General features: G+C 31.6%; 1 protein-coding gene across 1 annotated transcript in view; it reads left to right on the forward strand.

Moving 5' to 3' along the window:
- Nucleotides 1-21167, forward strand: part of LOC129232638 (seipin-like) — a 60548-nt gene that overhangs the window by 32324 nt on the left and 7057 nt on the right. Inside the window, exons 6-7 of the mRNA XM_054866769.1 lie at nt 1315-1406; nt 5728-5939. Of these exons, the coding sequence (XP_054722744.1) occupies nt 1315-1406; nt 5728-5939 (304 nt within the window). The remainder of the gene's footprint in view (nt 1-1314; nt 1407-5727; nt 5940-21167) is intronic.

A 21167-nucleotide genomic window follows, 5' to 3' on the forward strand; every position in this document is an offset into this window, starting at 1 on the left:
GCTCCAAAGTGAATTTTGCTCTGTACAAATAGATGATTTGCCCAATGTTGTGCTAAAAAGGGAGAGGATAGATATAAAATAGGCTGCTTTGAAGAAATGAGTTGATGTCAATGGTTTATTGAAGTATGAAAGGCTTTCCTTTTCTCTGCTTTCCATTCTAGCCATACCTCACAGTAATGCAGAGTGCAAAAGAATATTCAGCAGTGTCAGAAAGGCAAGGACAGAGCTGTGCAGTTCTGTCTGATAATAACCTGGATAACATTTTAATCAATAAGAACTTACCAAAAAAAAAAGAGCTTGTTTTGAATAAGTTATTGAAATAAAATTTTTGAATGTTGCTAAGTCAGCAGCTTATAAGAAAACTTAAGTTCCAGTTAAAGTAGTTTCAGCAAAAGCAGCTAACTGCATTAATTTATGAAGGAAAAAGTAAGATAATACTGCAAGTTATTAGTTTCTTCCAAAAGAATATTTTTAAAATTGAATATTAAATAATGCATCTTACAGAAAAATATAGGACAATATTTTAAAAGTGCACACTTGTATTCTTAAATTTTTAAATGCACAGGTCTGCCTTTTTGAAACTAACAGCTTGTTGTAATCCTGTGTTTCTCTTTTCTGAATCCAGTTTTTTTTTTCGTTTTTTTCTCTGCTGATTAATTACACGTAAAGATTTGAAAATATAATGCTTTTAGTTTTAACGGTTTGTTGTTGTGTGTTGGTTAAAAAGGTACAAATACAACCACGGCATGTATTGTAAGATTTTTAAAATTGATATGTTGGCAGCTATGTGTTTGGAACTTCCATGTTTCATAGAATTTGAATTATAATGTTTTTTTTAAAGTAGATTCTAATAATGGCTAAGCCTTCATTCACGCGATTGATCACCAAATTCATTGTTGGCCGACAATAAAATGCAATGATTTAAAATTTTTATCTGTTGCCAGTTTCTATTTAGTAGCAAATAAAATACTTGATATTGATTTTTAATAATGTAAGGCTTTTGAAAGGATTTTCAATTTTCTCTCTTGATTCTACAGTTGTGACTCAGCCGGAGTTTTTTTTAAAAATTTTAATTTTATTGTTGCTTGTATCAACCAATGATCAAGTGTTTTTGTTGCATGTGGCAGGTTTGGTGAAGGAACAATGCTAACATCAAAAATTCCACTTACCTTACAAGTATTTCATCTTGGCGACCTTTGGATTATGGGAGTTTTTATGTATTCATATTGAAATGCCACTGGTCTAATTTCTGTGACTTCAATATGTGATACACTTTTATTCATAAAGTAATATTTAATCTTTTCTCAGCACAAGCCTGCACACTTTGCTTACATCGAGATACAAGGGAAGACGACGGAAATTTATTCTGCTTCGCTGAGGATTCATGCTCGCTTTACCGGGCTGAGGTATTTATGAATTAATTAACCTTTTTCTCATAACAAAGCTCCCATTAGCGATTGCAATATCGGTATATCGGATACCAATATTTCATCCTTTTTGCAATTTCGTAAAACCGGTATTTGATAAGAAAAATATACCCATACTTTTGGTAATATAGCTGCAAATAGAAAAAAAAAAGGGTTTTAATTTAGTTATTTTAAACATGTATTTTTCTGATTGGACAGTTTCAAAATCCATCATTTAATTAAATTAATTGAGTAAGAGTTTCTATATATAAAGAATGCAAAAAAATATTTTCACTACTACGAGGTGTGATCCATCACATTTTCATGAAAAAAAGAAAACTTTTTTATGTGATACTATTTGTTTATTTGGTATACATTTTGTTCTTTTATTCTAATGATTCATTTTTGTCTCTTTTTCATTTTTAGTGTTATAAGTTATTATACTGCTTTCATTTGTAATATTTTATTACATCATGTGTCCCTTCATTTTTTGTTCTTTATTCATAATAAAATTGCTTATATTTTCATGGTTTATGCATTTTTTTGTATTATAAAATATGGCTATGAAACAAGTAGGGTAACTGCACAAAGGCCGCTCCATAATGGGGGGAGGGGGGTAAGTGGGGGCTCAAGTCCCTCCCCCCTTTAGAATTAGAACTTTCTTGCTTTTAGTACTTTTTCTTCGCAAAAATGTGAAAACATTTCTTCTCCAATAATTAATGAATAAGTTATTACAAATGTCAAATTTTAAAAACTCGAATCTATACTGAAATCAGTTTCTATGGGGAAAGAACTCTCACTCAAGAAGAAAAGATAAATATTTTTCTGCAAATAAATATTTTTTAGGGTTTTTAATTCGGTTATTTTAAACATGTATTTTTCCAATGAGGCAGTTTCAAAATCTACCATGTGATGTAATGACAAGGTAAAATTGAGTAAAAGTTTCTAAAGAATGCAAAAAGATGTTTTCACCAGTAGGAGGTGTAACCAATCACATTTTCATGAAAAGAAAGAAAGCTTTTTTAAGTGATGTCATTTGTTTATTTATGTTTTGTTATAATGGTATAAAGTAAACACACCAGTAGTGAGTGGCCAGTGCTTCAGTAGTAGACACTTCAAGGTTTATATTTGAAAAAAAAGATTCCAGGTTTCCTAATGGATTCAACTGATGCACTTTTGAATCCATTGGGAGATCTGGAAAAAACTTTTTAAAGTAGTTAAAATGTGTTTTCATTATTTCAAATGTATATAGGTGGAAAAATAAATTCGTTTGGGCAACGTGCTAATATCAAACACGTGCGTTGCCAAAAATGACTCGCCATGTTTGAGAATTCAATCCTTTTCCATCCAACAAACCTTAATATCTCGAACCTCCTTATCTCGAAACCCTTGATGTCTCGAAACAAAAATTTTCCTCAGCATTTTCTATAAAAACCCCTATATATTTTCCATAGTTATCTCGAAATTTATATTTCAAAACCCTTGATATGTCGAAATTTTTGCAGAGAAGCAAGTTTCAATTGTCGTTTTGCTTTGGCAATTTTTGTAGTAAAACCAGTTCCAGGGACAATTGCTTAACGTTTTTCATCCCTTTTCTTCGAAATTTTGTGAATAAGGGATTGGGGCAAGATAATAGGGGAGTGTTGGTATGAAGGGGTGCTGTGTTTTCCCCAGAGTTTAGAATCTTTGTGCATTTCTTTCGAACATGTTGTCCATTTTGAGGAAAGGGGTTCGATTTTTCGTCCATCATTTTTCACACGAAAACGGAAAATGCGTTCCTCGTTTTCATCATTCAGCTTTTTTAACTCTTACAAAATGGCTGCTGAGAACTTTTTGAATGTGAGGTTACTGGTTAAAGATAAAATTAGAATTTTTAAATTTTTAGGTGGAAAAAACCAAGTTGAAATTGTTGTTCATTTCAAAATCTCATCCTGCGCACTTTCGACAATTGGAAAATTTTAAATCTAGTGAAATATTGAAGACTACTTTATTGATCGTAATTCAAAGTAGTCCCATAGTTCATATGTAAATGCATATAGCGTACGTCTGTCTAAATGTGAGAGTTACTAGTGTAATTTTTTTAAAACCTTGATAACTCGATATCTCGAAAATTTTTCCCGTCCCGAGAGATTCGAGATATCAAGGTTGTACTGTATTTCATTTCTTTTGAAAGTTGCTAGCTATTTTCGCATATTCTATCTCAATTCAACATTTATTGTAGTATTTTCTCTATTTTACCCTTTTTTTTTTGTTAAATAAATGGTGGTTTTTAATTGTCTTAATAATTCACTATTAATGCATTTCATAACATCCTGATTTATGTATGCGACTCAAACTGCCTGTTCCTTTTGTGGTAATTTTTTTTTTTTTTACACATGAAGTTCAGCTTTTTAAACAAGCACTTTCATACATGGGCGTCCATATGCAAAATTGTAGGGGGGGGGGGGGCTCAGATATTTTAACCATGGTTTAGCAGGATATTTTCCCCATGGAAACAGATCTCAGGACAGATTAGAATCATTAAAATTGGCATTTTTAATAACTTATTCATTAATGGCTAGAGAAGAAATGTTTTTACATTTTTTCAAAGAAAAAAGTACTAAAAGCAAGGAAGTTATAATTTTTAAAGGGGGGCTCGTGTTATGTACAGAATATCAAACGCCGTTAGCGAAGATACCTGACATATTCTAATACTGTCTAACACTAAGCAGAATGAATATGACGCATTACAAGGAAAGATACTTCTGCTATAAAAAGCTTTTATTTAAAAGTCTAAAATAGTTGGTAAGTTAAAGAAATTACAGTGTACTTTTCAAAACAGGATGGATGAACATTTACCTGTAGTGAATATTCTAAATAACACACACTATTCGAACATGAGGAAAAAGAGCACCATGTTAAAAGACAGCCACACACCAAATACCACACAAACCCTCTGTGATCTTACTTCTTATATCCCACAGAAAACGTAGAGTTGATGCCCACTCGTGGCGCCATCTACCGGACAGTGAGACAAACAATGAAAAAATTGATACGTATATATTTATGATGACAATAGAGCAGGGTTGGCAAAAACCCGGGTATTTTTAAAAAAGCCCATGGACCCAGGGTTTTTTGGGTTTTTTAAAATAAAACCCAAAAAAAAAACAACTAAAGCTGGGTTTTTTTAAAGAAATGTGCAGTTTTTTTGTCTTTTTTTAGGGCAAGTGTGGGGGTACTTGTAGCATATTGTAGCGTAAGTATATTGACAAAGCACAAAAATTGTCTTGGGGTAAAAAAAGCTGGAAAACAGTTAAAATTCAGCGTTTTCTGAAAAAAAGTATAAAAGACGACAAAACCGAAGAAAATTTCAGATTTTTTAGTTTCCATTTTTACCAACAGTTAAGGCAAATTTACTTCTTAAGTGATAAAATCTATTGTTCATTTGTTTGTTTTTAATTACTTTTTTTTTTTTTGCATTTTACTTTATTGTACTTTATTTTGTTATACAAAACTACTGTAAGACCTCAAGTAGTTTAAATCCCTTTTTACTGAATTCCAGCTTAATCAAGACATTTCTTTGAACTTTATGTTGCCTGTTTTTCTATTTCTGTGTACAGAGTAAGAAATATTAAACTTTTTCGTAAGATATTGAAAGTACTGTACATCCTATTCTGTTTTCTGTCTGACCGTTTGAGAAACCTGTTAATTTCTAAAAAATATGCCTTGTTTATTCGAGATTTGTGACGTGTTGGTTTGCAGAAAATTATTAACATGAAAGCCTTTTGCTAGAGTAGTTTCCTCTGTACAATCTACAAATATTGAGAAAATCACACGTGACAGGACTTAGTCAAGATAATTCGAGTTATTTTTCAGTTAAAGAAAAAGTTAAATATATTTATTTAAAACCTTTGAAGTATTTTTTTAAATGCCGTCAAGAGTTAAGAAATGCTATTTAAGTTCAAAATTCATTTTTTATGTCCATTGTCTGTGGTGAAGAACAAATAAAAAATAAATTTAAATTGTGAAAGTATTTAAAATAATCGATTTTTTTTTCTAAAAACTTCTCAAAATTTTTTAAAAACCCAAAAGTGGGCTAAATAATGGGTTTTTTTAAATGGGTTTTTTCAAAAAAACCCATTGGGTCCAACCCAATTGGGTCCAATCCGGCCAACCCTGCGATAGAGGGTTGTTTAAATGGCAAGACCAATTATGTCTGAATATATTATACAACAACTCGAGCCCCCCCTTGCCCCCCTATATGGGCGCCCTTGCTTTCATACCCTATTGACCCAAGTAAATGAGAATGCGGCAGTGATACGTTTTGACTCTATTCGCCCAGGTACCTGATGTACTACTGGCCCGTGCTCTCTGCCCTGGTGGGCATCGGGACCAACTTCTTCCTGCTGGTCCTGGTCATCGCACTGATCTGGGCCAGACAGATCGCCAATGGCAACTCGATCAGACACTCTAATGTGGACCTGAGGGAACAGCAGAAGTTCACCGAAGAGATCAGGAGGGCCATGCAGAGGAAGTACTCTCAGAAGCATACGGGTGAGATTGGTTTATTTTTTCAATGCATGCGGCGGAATTATGCCAAACTAGTAGCCGGGTTTGCCGATATGTATCAGTCGATATACAGGGTGTTCCGTTTTAACCTGCAAGACCTTTATTTTCGCAACCGTTAGTTCTAGATGTATACTTCCAATTGCAAAAATGTTCAAAATCAGATGCTGAGTTAAGATATTGAAAGTTTGAAGCAAAAATAAAAATGAGTCAAAAAGTGCAAAATTTGACTTTTTATATAGGCCCTTGGTCCTTATATTTAGGGAAATACCCATTGGAAGATATTACTGACGCAGAAAACTTGACATTTGTGCAACCAAAACTCAGAGAGATATTTGAGTTTAAAGTTTTAAGGGACCATACAAGAGATGAGATTGGAACTTATCGCCCTTTCAGACAGGGTTGGCAAAAACGCGAGTTTTTTTTTAAAAAGCCCATGGACCCAGGGTTTTTTGGGTTTTTTTAAATAAAACCCAAAAAAAAACCAACTAAAGTTGGATTTTTTTTAAAGAAATGTGTTTTTTTTTTGTCTTTTTTTAGGGAAAATGTGGGGGTACTTGTAGCATATTGTAGCATAAGTATATGGACAAAGTGCAAAGATTATCTTCGGGTAAAAAGCTGGAAAACTAGTTAAAATTCAGAGTTTTATGTAGAAAAGTATAAAAGACGAAAAAACCCAAGGATGTTTAAGTTTCAGATTTTTTAATTTTCATTATTACCAACAGTTGAGGCAAAGTTACTTCTCGAGTGAGAAAATCTATTGTTCGTTTTTAATTACTACATTTGTTTTTTGCATTTTACTTTATAGTATTTCATTTCGTTATGCAACTGTAGAACCTCAATTAGTTTAAATCCCTTTTTACTGAATTCCAGCTTAATCAAGACATTTCTTTGAATTTTATGTTGCCTGTTTTTCTATTTCTGTGTACAGGGTAAGAAATATTAAACTTTTTTGTAAAATAATGAAAATACTGTACCTGTTCTGTTTCCTGTCGACCGTTTGAAAAATCTGTTTATTTCTATAAAATTTACCTTGTGTTTATTCGAGATTTGTGACGTGTTGGTTAGCAGAAAATAATTTACATGAAAGCCTTTTAACTAGATTAGTTTCTTCTGTACAATCTACAAATATTGAGAAAATCAGACGTGACAGGACTAGGTCAAGATAATTTGAGTTATTTATTGATCAGTTAAAGAAAATGTTAAATACATTTATTTAAAATCTTTGAAGTATATTTTTAATGCCGTTATGAGTTAAGAAATACTATTAAAGCTCAAAATCCATTTTTCATGTTCATTGTCTGTGGTGAAGAACAAATAAAAAAAGAAGTTTAAATTGTGAAAGTATTTAAATTATTTTTTTCTTTTTTTAAAAACTTCTCACAAAATTTTAAAAAACCCAAAAGTGGGCTAAATAATGGGTTTTTTTTGAATGGGTTTTTTCAAAAAAACCCATTGGGTCCAACCCAATTGGGTCCAATTCGGCCAACCCTGTTCTTAATGCATGAGAGAAACATACAAAATATGGCCCACAGCAAAGCGTTACGGTAAACTTTCGATCATACGTGGAATAGGGTGGCACGCAGGGTTGGCTTTCTGCCGGCAGAAACTAGTTTTTGCCGTGCCGGTGGCAGAAACTGGTTATAACCGGCAGAAACTGGCAAAAACTTAAATGTGTCTTTAATAACTCAAGTAATTAGTAAATGATATTTGTTTAAGTAAACTAAAAAATCAAACATTTCATCATTTTAAAAAATAAAATCCAATGCTAGTGCCCTTGATTTAGTTCGGAAAGGGAACTTTCCAATTGCGGAGGCTCGTAGTATTTGGATTAATTTAACACAGGATAAACTAGTATGACACCAAAATAAAATCAGCTTTTATACCCACTAAGGGCTACTTGCCGATAATTTTTCTTTCATTCCGTTCATTATTTCTTGAGATACAGCAGTCACAATCGACGACAAAAAACGTTCTATAGCTCAACCCCCGTTTGAGTTATTGACACCAAAATTGAATCAGCACCTGTTTCTGTTAATGGCAACATATGGACCAAATTTTGTTTGATTTCGCCAGTTACTTCCTGAGGAATAGCAATCACGCGTGATTCAAAAAACGTCCCATTGCTCCACCCCCCCTTGGAGGGATTCGCGCCAAAAACCAATGGGCACAAGTTCACATAGGGGCACATATGTGTACCAAGTTTCGTTCGATTTCATGCGGTAGTTTTTGCTGTAGTGCGGCCACAAAAAACTGGTCACACACAGACGTGACACACACATACACACACACATACATACACACACACATACATACACACACACACACATACACATAGACAGACAGACATTTTCCAAAAATAGTCGAAATGGACTCAGCACACCTCAAAACGTTCGAATCCTTCGAAATTCGAAAATTTGCACGAATCCAATACTTTCTTCTATGTATTAGATATAGAAGAAAGTAAAAATCATACGGAGGTGCTTAGCAAAGAGGAGTGACATACAGAATTAAACAGGCATTACTGATTGTAATTTGCTCACTTATATGCTTCCTCTAAATTGTTTGTGATTGAAATTATCATGTGCTTCAAGAAGAAAGTGCCAGAATTTTACTTGCCTAGAATTTTGTACCTAATGTCACAGTTTTGCAAAACAAATCGGCCCCATTTCTCTAAACTTATTTTTCCAGTCAAATTTTTACCACATTCCCAGTTACTACCTGGTGGACCAGTTATGCAACAGATGAAAGTTTCACGAACAATTGCTTGCTCCTTGATGCATTGTCTGCTAGCTCTTCTATTTAAAGAATATTCTAAAGTTTCTTATTTGTGCATATTAAATTGAGAACCTGTTTAGATTTTTGAAACCACCTTTTCGAAGAGGCAATTGCAGGGTCCGAACAATGTAATATTTGATTTTGAATTGTGATAATTTTGTAATAAAATTACAGTGCTTTGGTTAACAATTATTTTTTCCCTGCATTTTCTGTTGTATATCAAGAATTAATTTTTCATTGTGTGAGTTTTTGCCAGTTTCTGCCGCAAATGTGGCAGAAAGTGGTTTTTTTGCCATGTCGGTTTTAACCGGTTTCTACCAGTGGTTTTAACCGCCTCGGCAGAAACTTGCCAACCCTGGTGGCACGCGAACCCTGGATAAGCAAATTCTTAAATGATCTGCAAAATAAGTAAAAAATGCATGTGTGTTGTGTGCAATAACTTAACAAGATCAATAAAACTCACATACATTTAAATCAAAGCTAAAATGATAACAGCGCATGTAAAAAATGTCGGTGTAAGCTAAAAACGGATCCATCATTATTGCAGATGAAATTTATACGTACGCCAGCAAACAGATGAACTGAAACAGATCAAGATAGGTTATACAGATTAACAAAGTGCATAGGGGAGGGAATTTTTTCAAACAAGACAGGTCTGGTCATTTGTTTATACTCAGAAGGTAGTGTAGGTCTAAAAAATCTTGTTTTAATTACTCGGATTTTGTTGACATTGGAAGGGAGGGGGGAAGAGAAATAGGAATGTCTAAAAATAGATGTTGAACTCCTAAAGTAAAAACGTGTGCATTTATCTACATTCAGTTAATCATCGCCAGTGGTTGGAAGTAGCGCGCTACAAGTAGCGACGCTACTGTAGTAGCTACATTTTTCAGTAGTTTGTAGTGTAGCGCACTACTTTTAAAAAAGAGTAGTGTAGTGAGTAGTTCGCTACAAAAAAATAGTAGTTTGTAGCGATTTCTGAAAACTACTTTTTAATAAAGATTTTTTTTTTAAAGAAACAATTCGATTCAAACAAATTTGACTCGTGCAAATCTTACGCGAGTACATCAACGGATGCAATCAGAAATAAGACTTATAAAAATACGAGATGACCTCTGGCATATCATTTTGACGCCATACATTCTATCTGTTTGACGCCATTAGTTCGTTTGCAATTGTAATTTTCATATTTCGCCAAAATTTGTATTGAATAGAGCTTGACTTAAAAAGAAATCCATACAACTCAACCAAAATAAAAAAAGTTGGTTGCATGACCAACTCGGATTTTCTTTAAATTTGGTACACAGATTGATGATATAGAGGCATGAAAAAGTCCAAATTTTTAGGTTCCTGCTCCACTTATTTTTTGAGATACGGGTCCTCGAAGTTTGTAAACCCGCTCAAAATACCAAGAAAGTGATGTCATTTAATTTTTTATTCTTAAAAATTCTACTCATCCAATATAGAAGTGTTTGGTATCTATGAAAATTAGTCACTCCAGGTATTCAGGAAAAAAATATTACTATGATTAAAATGAAAACTGTTAAGGTACAGTACTCTTAGAAGTTACTACCACAAAAATTTGATTTTGCCGATTTCGCTGAAATTGAGACATTGATTCCAAAAAAAAAGGGAAACAAAACCAATGGTTTGCTCACTTTCTGGTAGTCTACTGGTGTTCCCTATAAATAACTACACAATAAATTATTTGGGTTTCACACTCCTTCTTGGAAATATTTAAGCTGAAAGACAACCCTAAGTCAAAAAAACGCAATTTTGACCATTTTGGCAGCTGTTTTTCTCCTAAAGGGATTGCACTAGGAACTTATTTCTTTTTTTTAAGTAAGCTACTGATATGTTAGCTATTCACAGGAAAAGAGTTTACTTTTGGTTATTATTTTCATAAAGAGATATCCGGCTGATAGCATATGCATGTTTTCCTCGTAATATGTTCGTCCCTTCAGACTTTACAATAATAGGAAAGAAAAATAATGCATTTATTAATTGTACTATATATAGAAGAATTCAAAAAAATTAACATATTACTGCATTTAAAAAAATATTTAAAAAAAAATTCTGTTTTATATTAATATTAGGCATTTGATGAAAACAGACCAAAACTGAGCAATTTGCATTCATAATTATAAAGTACTAAATTTTTTTTTCAAATCAGTTTTAAAAAAGGAATTATAAATATTTATCTCTCAAGCAATATAAGTTGAATTTAGCATAATATTGAAAATTGATACAAACATAATTTTATTTAGTTGCAAGCATAAGTTCCTGTGTTTTTTTTCTTCCCTGCAGCAGATGCGTTAATCTGATTAGATATGTTTGCAGACACAACAGATACCGAAAGCTTAGATTTACTAATCGAAATAAATGTATGGTATTCTCTTTTAGCTTCAATTGTTGCGGCAAAAGCTAGTCTTTCAGAAAGCAATTCTCTTGTGTTTGCTACATGTTCTTCAGATGCGAGGAAAAATTTGATCATTTTAAAATTGCCTTAACAATAATACAGTCGACGCTCATTATAACGACCACACATTATAAAGACCGTCCCATTATAACGACCAGTGGTTAAAGTCCCAACTTTGTTCCTATAAACTCTATGTTAATTGGCTTTCGTTATAACGACCGTTCTGTATCGTCTAATCCAATACAGCGACCGAATCAGCGGACGCTATTTCTTGTGTTCTTTCCAATAAAACAAATTTGTAGCTTGGAATGACATTATTGTTTACGGACATCTGCCTGAAGTTTTCAATGTCAAATCCAACTTTAAGAGGGGTGGGGGGGGGGGGAAGATTACCATTCACCACTGCTAGCACAGAAAAAATAATGGGAGGAAAAATCGAGAAATTTCCAGATTCCTAAGAAAAGGGAGTTGACAGACGTATTGGTAGTTTGGTGTTTGAATTTAGTGGTTTTAAAGATTTGGGGTTCTCGAGGGACTTTTAAATGTTTCTTTGGAAAGCAAGAGAAACACAATTTATCACCTATATCTGAAACAGAAAATAATGTTTTGCAAACATCACGTCTGCTAAAAAGGCAGACCTCTGTTTCTGGTTTTATCTTCAGAAATTGTTGTAGTAGTTGTAGCAGATTTGAAAGTGTGTAACATTTTCCTCCCTATATTTTCTACTTTAAAACTTATTTAATATTCTGTCATAATATTTTGCACACTACTTTTCTAAAAATTCCTATCATAAAAAAAATTTGGGCATTTACTTGGGCATGCATGATGACGGTGTATTTTTTTAATTTATACCTCTTATAACGACCACTCGTTATAAAGACCTTTTTTTTCTGGGACAGAGATGGTCGTTATATCGAGCGTCGACTGTATATTTTATTCAAATACAAAAGTGACGACAAGCAACAGACTCTGGGCCCAGCTAGGCTAGTCTTTGTCCATTTATCAATCCCGAATGAAGGTTAAGAACCCTTCCTAAAACTGCTCACCCAGTTGTATATCTAACAGCTGCTTCTAGTAAACTATACCAAATGCGTAAAGCACTGTTGATGTAGTAATTTTTAAGGCGCTACAAGAACTGAACGATGAACATTTTAACTAAAGTGAAATTTAAAATTTTACAAATGTAGATCATGCTTTATTGTAGCATATTTCCTTCTAAAACCATAAGCCTTAAGAGTCTGAAATTAATAATTTATTTTTCTTTCTTTCCTTAATGCTTTACAAATTTTTCTTTATTTCCAAATCATATTTGTGCTTTCCGAAAAAGTAGCTTTTGCCGCTGCAATAGAGGGTACAGGAGAATACCATAAATTTATTCCGATTAGTAAATCTGCTTTTGGTATCTGTTGTGACTGCAAACATATCCAATCAGATTAAAGTATCTGCTGTAGAGAAGGAAAAAATACAGGAACTTAAGCTTGCAGCTAAATAAAATGATCTATGTATCAATTTTCAATATTATGCTAAATTCAACTTATACTGCTTGAGAGATAAATATTTATAATTCCTTTTTTTAAACTGGTTTTTAAAAAAAATATTTAGTACTTTGTAATTATTATATTAAAAAAAAAACATTATAATAATTTCTACTACATTTTTAAATGCAGTAATATGTTACTTTTTTTTGAATTTTTCCAGATATAGTACAATTAATAAATGCATTATTTTTCTTTTTTATTATTGTAAAATCTGAGGGGAGGAACACAAGCATATGGTAATACGAGGAAAACATGCATATGCTATCAGCGGGATATCTCTTTATGCAAATAATAACCAAAAGTAAACTCTTTTCCTGTGAATAGCTAACATATCAGTAGCTTACTTAAAAAAAAGAAATAAGTTCGTAGTGCAATCCCTTTAGGAGAAAAACAGCTGCCAAAATGGTCAAAATTGCGTTTTTTTTGACTTAGGGTTGTCTTTCAGCTTAAATATTTCCAAGAAGGAGTGTGAAACCCAAATAATTTATTGTGTAGTTATTTATAGGGAACACCAGTAGACTACCAGAAAGTGAGCAAACCATTGGTTTTGTTTCCCTTTTTTTTTGGAATCAATGTCTCAATTTCAGCGAAATCGGCAAAATCAAATTTTTGTGGTAGTAACTTCTAAGAGTACTCTGTACCTTAACCGTTTTCATTTTAAACATTGTAATATTTTTTTCCTGAATGCCTGGAGTGACTAATTTTCATAGATACCAAACACTTCTATATTGCATGAGTAGAATTTTTAAGAAAAAAAAATTAAATGACATCACTTTTTTGGCATTTTGAGCGGGTTTACAAACTTCGAGGACCCCGTATCTCAAAAAATAAGTGGAGCAGGGACCTAAAAATTTGGACTTTTTCATGCCTCTATCATATATATCATCAATCTGTGTACCAAATTTAAAGAAAATCGGAGTCGGTCATGCAACCTCCATTGGTTGAGTTGGTATGGAATCACTCATATATGAATTAGCGATAACCGCCAATTTAGTAACTCCTTTGTTTTTTCCGACTGTCGGGAATGCCCCGTGGATGAAAGTTTTAAACTTCAAAGAGATCCAACACTGTAAAAACATTTATTTTCGCGAAAATGAAGATATCGATGATTTTGCGAATTGAAAATTTCGTTAATTTTATGTGAACAAACCTAAAGTTGAAAAGAAAAATAAATATATTTCGTGAAGCTCAAATTTTCAAGCTACTGTAAATGTTATACATGAGGATGATATTGAATTGCCCTTGCCGGCTTACAATGAATACGAGAATTACAGTGTTATATAAGAGAAGAATAACCAGGGTTCGTACGGGTTATGGAAATCTTGGAAAGTCATGGGGGAAAAAAAAGCAAATTTCAGACCTGGAAAAGTCATGGAAAATTGAAATTTTTAGTCTAAGTCATGGAAATTTATTTTCAGTCATGGGAAATTTTCTGGGAAAAAGTAACAGTAGCTAAAAAGAGTATTAGAAATCTTGAGTGATTTAGTATTGCACCATGAAAGCTATTTAAACTGGAAAATTGAACGATCTCAAAAATTATTGCATCCAATTTCGTTTCCATCACTCCTAAATCTTTATTTTAAAATTTATCAGACGTTATCTCAATTTGTTGAAGGTTTTGGACAACCTTTAGTCAGGCGATAGAATACAGAAATAGGGGAATTCTAACGCTCAAAAACAGTAGTGCCCAATATACGGCCCGCAAAACTAATCCATGCGACCCACTGGTACATTCAGTGTCATTATTCAAACATGTTCTGTAATTTCTGAACCTATTAATTTATATGCATTTGAAAATGTACAAATAAGTAAACAAGTACATTTAAATCAAAAGATTTATTTATTATGAAATGGTTTTATTTATATTTTTTTTAAATAAATATCTGGTTCAGAAACATGAATTTACTAAAGAATGTGGCTTTATTTTAAAGAAACAAAAAATTGTCAAGTTGACACTAAAAGGCAACTTTTGAAGCAAATTTATTGAAACTTAGTAATGATTTATTCAACCTTTTCCCCAATCATTATCATTCTGCCGATTTATAAAAAAATGGTCGAAATTTAAGCATCATTCACTGTAGTTTTACTTAACTTAAACTTATATGATGATAACAGGTAAGAATTCTTCAGTTTTTTAGGTGTACACTTCAATCAAGTAGTGGCATTCACATAGAAGTTTTGCTAATGCTCATTTCCAAAAAAAAAAAAAAAAAAAAAAAGCAAGTTTGATATTAAATAGTACTATTCTCTTCATGTAACAAGATCATGAACATTTTCATGAAGTCATGAAAAAGTCCTGGAATTTTTTCATCCAAATAGAGTATGAACCCTGAATAACGGACATTTTGGCATTTGGGGGGGGGGGGGGGATAAATAATAGATAATTCTGAGTAATATTCCATGTTCAAATGAGCTAATTTGTCAATCTAAACCTTTTTTCATTCAATCCTCTTACCGTGTGTGTTTGCATTAGAGTGTCCGCCAAAAAAAGAAAATTGATTTTTCAAGTCGCACACCCTTTTATATTTTCCCGCTTACATCAAAACAATTATAAAAAAGTTTCATGTAATTTGAACAACTGCAACCAGTGCCAAATAAAAAAGAAAAAAAAATTAGAAACTCGAAATTTCTGTTGATAAAGCGTTGCCCCCCCTATACCCCGCATGCACTACAAAAACATTTATTTAAATTAGAAAACATAAAGTATCCCCTACACTTGGCCTAAAATTATAACTCTCTTCAAAAAATTGTTTTTTTTTTCGATACATATTTTTTAAAATTTATGGTAAATTTTACGAAATTACCGAAAATATCAACAGTAAAGTAGGTAATTAGAGTTAAATAGAAATTTTTGCTCTCCTGCAATATTGAAGTCTTCCACATAGTACTCAAATATATGGATTTTTTCAAGGTTAAGTTGAATTTTTCATTTTAAATGTATTATTTTTTTGTTACTCATTTGAAAATGTTGATCTGAAAATGGGCTCGTTAATAATTTTTGAATTTGATTTTTTATTTAAATTCATGTGTAAATTTTTAAAAGATAAATAGGAAAAAAAAATCAATTATTTGAAGAAAATTATAATTTTTAGGCCAAGTGTGGGGTATTCAAATGATTTTTAATTTGAATAAATATTTTTTGTGGTACATGTGGGGAGTAGGGTTTAGAGGCAACGTTTTATCAACAGGAACTTCGAATTTTTAAAAAGTTTTTTTTTTTGGAGGGGGGGGGGGGAGCTAGCATACAAGTGCTGGTTTACACTTTCAGACGCAAGTTGGCACGGGTTGCCGTTATTCAACAAATTATATGAAACATTTTTTCAAATTGTTTTGACATAACTGGGAAAATATAAGAGGGTATGACTTGAAAAATCGACTCATTTTTTGTGGGACACACTAAACCCACTTATTTTATTTTATTTCATTTTTTTTTTATTTTTGTTTATTTACATATTTTTTGAAAAGTAGCGAAGTAGCGACTACATTTCAAAAGTAGTTTGTAGTTGCTACTTTTTTAAAAAAGTAGTTGTAGTTAACTACATTTGTAAGAAAGTAGCTGTAGTTGTAGTTCGCTACCAAAAAAATGTAGTTTTTCCAACCACTGATCATCGCCAATGTTACTCTTTTTTTTTTTTGTGTGTGTGAAAGGTTGCAGATAATTAGGAGTTTACTGTATTACACTAACTCACCTTTTATTTATGCAGTATTGAACCCCACATCCAGAAAGCTTGAGACTGCGACTTTTCCATATTTTGGATAATGATTCGAAAAATAGTAAAAACTCTCCAGTTGTGCAGTGTTTTTCATGTTTTTCTTCGTTCGCCAAGTTTCGCAAATTTCTCGATCAATCTGAATGAAAGTCTACTTCATTATGCTTTTATGGTTGCTTTTTATTATTATGCCATGTGCCGATCGATGCCATAAATAAGTCATATTTATGCTAAAAATAGATTTGTGCATTTGTTCAATAGGCTTTGTATTGATATTTACGAGACGAGAAAAGAATAATCGTTAACCGAAAGTGAATGTTAAAAGATTGTTGCAAAAGGATAGCAAACTGCTAGTCGAATCAAAGAAACTTAAAAATTTGCTGGACTGAAGGTACTGTGCTTCCTATAGGTAATAGGACAGTATTAAAATTAATATACATTTAAAAATGAAAAAAAAAAAATTGGACAAAGTATCGGATTTCGAAATTCGGGTTTCATGCTGAAGCTTTAGATTAGAGGGCGACCATTTCATTAAAAATGTCTACTAGATACTCAAATCTTATTCACCAAAAGTGGTGACCATATGTTTCCGTATTTGTTACAAGTTATATCGTTTATTGTGCCCATTGCTCAAAAATTATATTGCCCGACATGCATGTAAAAATTCCGATTGGGCATGAATCTTTTACCTTTACATGTCTGACTGGCATGTAATTATTATACTTTTTTGATTCAGTATTGACAGAGGTAGAAGTAGTCCTATATATCCTATATTTTCAAAAAATAGCATCAAAAGTGTCCTGTATTTCCTATATTTTCGCCAATTGTCCTATATGTCCTATATTCCCATAGTTTGTTATAATGATTTATAGAAAACGACTATTGAAAAGCCTTTAGGTTACTTGATTTGCACTTTATCTCACAAGTTGACAAAAGATAATTCAAGACTGCTTAAAAACGAGATACATAAGTTATTTTTTTTTTTTTGAAATGTTTGCTGGCACCCGTCTGTTTAAATTTTGTTGTAAGTGTAAAGTATTTTTGACAAAATTTAAAAATTGTTTTAAGAGAAAGCTTCAGTTATCCATATTTTATGACAAGCTCTCCAAAGTTTTAATAATGCACTTTGTTAATGAATCTTCACTAAAATGCGGTGAAGATTCAGCCATTATTAATACAAAAAAAAAAAAAAGATCTATTTAAAATATTTAAATGTAGGTAATTATGCAAAAAAAAAAAAAAAAAAGACAGAGAGAGATTAATATAAAAATGTTTGAGGAATGGGGATTTGATGTACTTGGCAAAAGAGGAAATGCAGAAAAATGTTAGGAAAAAGCTTTTCCAAAATATAAATAATCAATGATTGTAAATAGTTGTATTAAATGTAAATAGATTTCAGATTGTTTAAATTTGTTTTAAAATATTTTTTGTATATAAGTAAACTTATTTTCTTATTGCATTATTCTTTCAAGAACAGGAAACTCATTCTAAGTATCATTTTTATTTGGGTTTTTAAACTGTATGCAGTATGATTCATCGAAATCATTGATAATAATTGGTGCAGAAATAATTAGAAAAATAAACTATGTATTGTTTATTTTTTCACATCATAATCATTCATAAAACATGTCCTATATTTGTCCTATAATTTTTTGTGTTAAATGTCCTATATATTACAAGTCGATCACTTCTACCCCTGTATTGATAATCTCAATGACTTATGTACTATTTATTGAAACTTTTTTTAATGTTTTAGATTGAAATATCAGATATAAAACTGTTAAATTAATTTTTTGTTGAATTAATGCTAAACGACCAAATTCAAATATTTTTATTATTATACAATTTAAAAAAAACTAGGCATGTAAAAAACTTTATTCGGGCATGTATTATTATTATTTTTTTCTTTTTTTTGGACAAACATGCCCGACAGGGCGTGTAAAATTTTAAAGATTTTTCTAGCCCATATTGTGCCACAATAACACTCTCACTATTATTTATTTATTTTTTGCTGAATATATTTTTTTTAAAAAGTGATTTCTCTCACTCTAACAGTGGCGTAGCTAGACCCGACTTTCGGGGGGGTTACTTCTTTTATATATATATATATATATATATATATATATATATATATATATATATATATATATATATATATATATATATATATTATATACATATATATATGTGTGTATATATTAATATATATATATGTATAATCGCTTGGAATTTTTTTCCTTTTCTTCTTTTTTTTTTCTTTCACTTCTCTCTTCTTTTTCTCTTTTTTTTTTGAGACTAACTTTTCGGGGGGGGGGGGTTGAACCCCCAACCCCCCCCTAGCTACGCCCCTGCACTCTAACATTCAGTTAGATTCCTAAATTTAAATTCTTATTTATAGTACTGCTTGAAATACTTTTTTGCTATTATTTCTTAATAGTTTGATTCTCCTGAATTGTTTATTTGTACTTCAGTAGAACAACCATTCATTTTTTTAAAAAGATAATTTGTTAGTTTGCTTTTGTCACTTAAAAAAATCTATTATTATTTTAGGAAGTTTTTACCAGGTCTATTTTTGTTTTTATTTTACATTTGTTAGAAAGTCATCATTGAATTCTTTTATAGAATTGAAAGGAGAAAAAGTTCTCTCACGTCAGAGGTCGAAGAGCGAGAGCAGGATGAAAAGTGAAAAAATAGAAAATCTTCCGATGTACCGAGGTAAAAATTTTTTTATTCTAGTTCTTTTCAAATTAAAAACTTTTTTTTTCTGTGTAGAAGAACCTGATAGTTAAGGGTCATTCTCCAGAAAATGTAACTTTTAAACACAACTATTTTGCAATTTCAAAACCCTTTGTTTTCTTTTTCATTCTTATATGAAAGTGTTACAGGGTTTAAGCTGAGTTTAAAACTTCTTCTGCAAAAAAGCTAAAGTTGGAAAAAAAAAGTTTAGCAAAATGCTAAAACATCGACATTTAATGAAGCCCAAAAATTCATTTATTAGGAGGTCAGATTGCAAATAAAGACATTTCTACTGGCTGTTGAACTTAATAGTAATTGAAACATTTTCTGAACTAAGAATTGTAATATGATTAAGTTGAGAATCGCTGTTCTTGTTTAATAATCTCTCGGATCATGCTTCATGCATAGTTTTTTTTTTTTTAATTCTTTATTCCTGTACTTTTTTATTTGAGCAAAAAAGCGAAAACGCCTTGTTTAATTTTCGCAATTTAAATAGGTTTTTCGCATTTTGCGAAAAATGCGACCGTAGCGGAAACTCTGAAGTGTTACCTACTAGAAGTCACCATAAGCAATGGCCCAGCTAAGTTCCAATTATTTTACTCATAAATTTAAAAAAAAAAAAAAACTTTGTTCACAGAATTTTTTTTTTAATATTTAAATATCAAGGCCAATTTAATATCAAAGTAGTCATTTTATTAGTTGTGCAAACAATCGGCTATTTTAATGATTAGTGGGAATATAATGTAAGCTCTCTTAATTAAAGTATGGCTTAGTTAGTAGTTTCAAATGTGTGTTAAAAAATAGTATTTAGTAAATTTTTTAGGATGTACTGGCAATTTATAATTTTGGTAGAATGCCTATTATTGATATATTTCCCCTCCTTCGTTTAGTTCCACCTCAGAAATAATGACATTGTTAAGGTCTGTCACGAAGGTGAGTATCTTTCCATTAATATAGGCCTAATAGATACATTTTTTGGGGAATTTTTTTTTTTTTCCCTTCTTTGCTGCAATCTGCACAGGTCAAGCATATGAAAGCATGTTCACTTATTTTTTTTTTTACATTAATTTACATCTCTGAAATTCCAGTTCACGGAGGTGAGAAGTCAGAATAACCAAACTAAGTTTTTAAACCAAAATCTATCTTCTTGTTTTTCGGCAAAAATCTCACAACTTCCAACTATGGCTGAAAATAAACAAGGGGGCTATCTTGTATCATGGAAAGTAAAATTTGATGTCATTGCTGCCACGTGTCAATGAGGAATGCAGGGGTCGAAGTGGTCCTATATATCCTATATTTCCTATATTTTCAAAAAAAGTATGAAAATCGTCCTACATTTCCTATATTTTTGGAAAATGTCCTATATTTCCTATATTCCTGTTTTTTATCAAATTTATTTCTTTAAAACAACAGTAAACAAACTATCTGACTTCGGATTTTTCGTCGAAAGTACGTGTGCAACCGAATTCCAAATTAAAAAACACAACTCGCTAAATCCTGCAACAGGCATCTTCTCTCATTGGCCACAGCAATATGACGTCACTGTAGTGGGTGGAGTTTCGAGAACGAATTCTGAAGTTGGTTTTAGAATTTTGCGTTTGGCAACAGCAGTTTGTTTTGTTTTCCAGCGTGGTTTTTTTGGTTTTGTTTTCGTGCTTTTTTTTTTTTTTTGGTTTTTGTTTTCGCGGGTATATTTTTGTGTTCAGTGCATTTTCTGATCGGAATGTTATAATAGTCTTTTTGCAATCTTTTCTTTTCGTGGAATTTTATAGAACAAAATATCTATGTTTGTGCTACAAAGCATTGGTTATTTCCTGTTAGTTCTCAATACAAAGACGGTTTTTATTTATTTATATAAGCTATGTTTGAGACACTTCTATCCCTGCAAAAAGTGTGAGTTGCTGTGTTAATTATCAATAAATTTCACTTTGTTCTTTTTTTTTTTTTTTTTGTCTACAAAGTACACTTTTTTCAAAAATTATTCTTTCAACTATAGGAAAGTCATTTCAGGTGTAAGTTATAATTTTGTTTGAGGGTT

The sequence above is a fragment of the Uloborus diversus genome, unplaced genomic scaffold (genome assembly GCF_026930045.1).
Source record: "Uloborus diversus isolate 005 unplaced genomic scaffold, Udiv.v.3.1 scaffold_13, whole genome shotgun sequence".
Lineage (NCBI taxonomy): Eukaryota > Metazoa > Arthropoda > Arachnida > Araneae > Uloboridae > Uloborus > Uloborus diversus.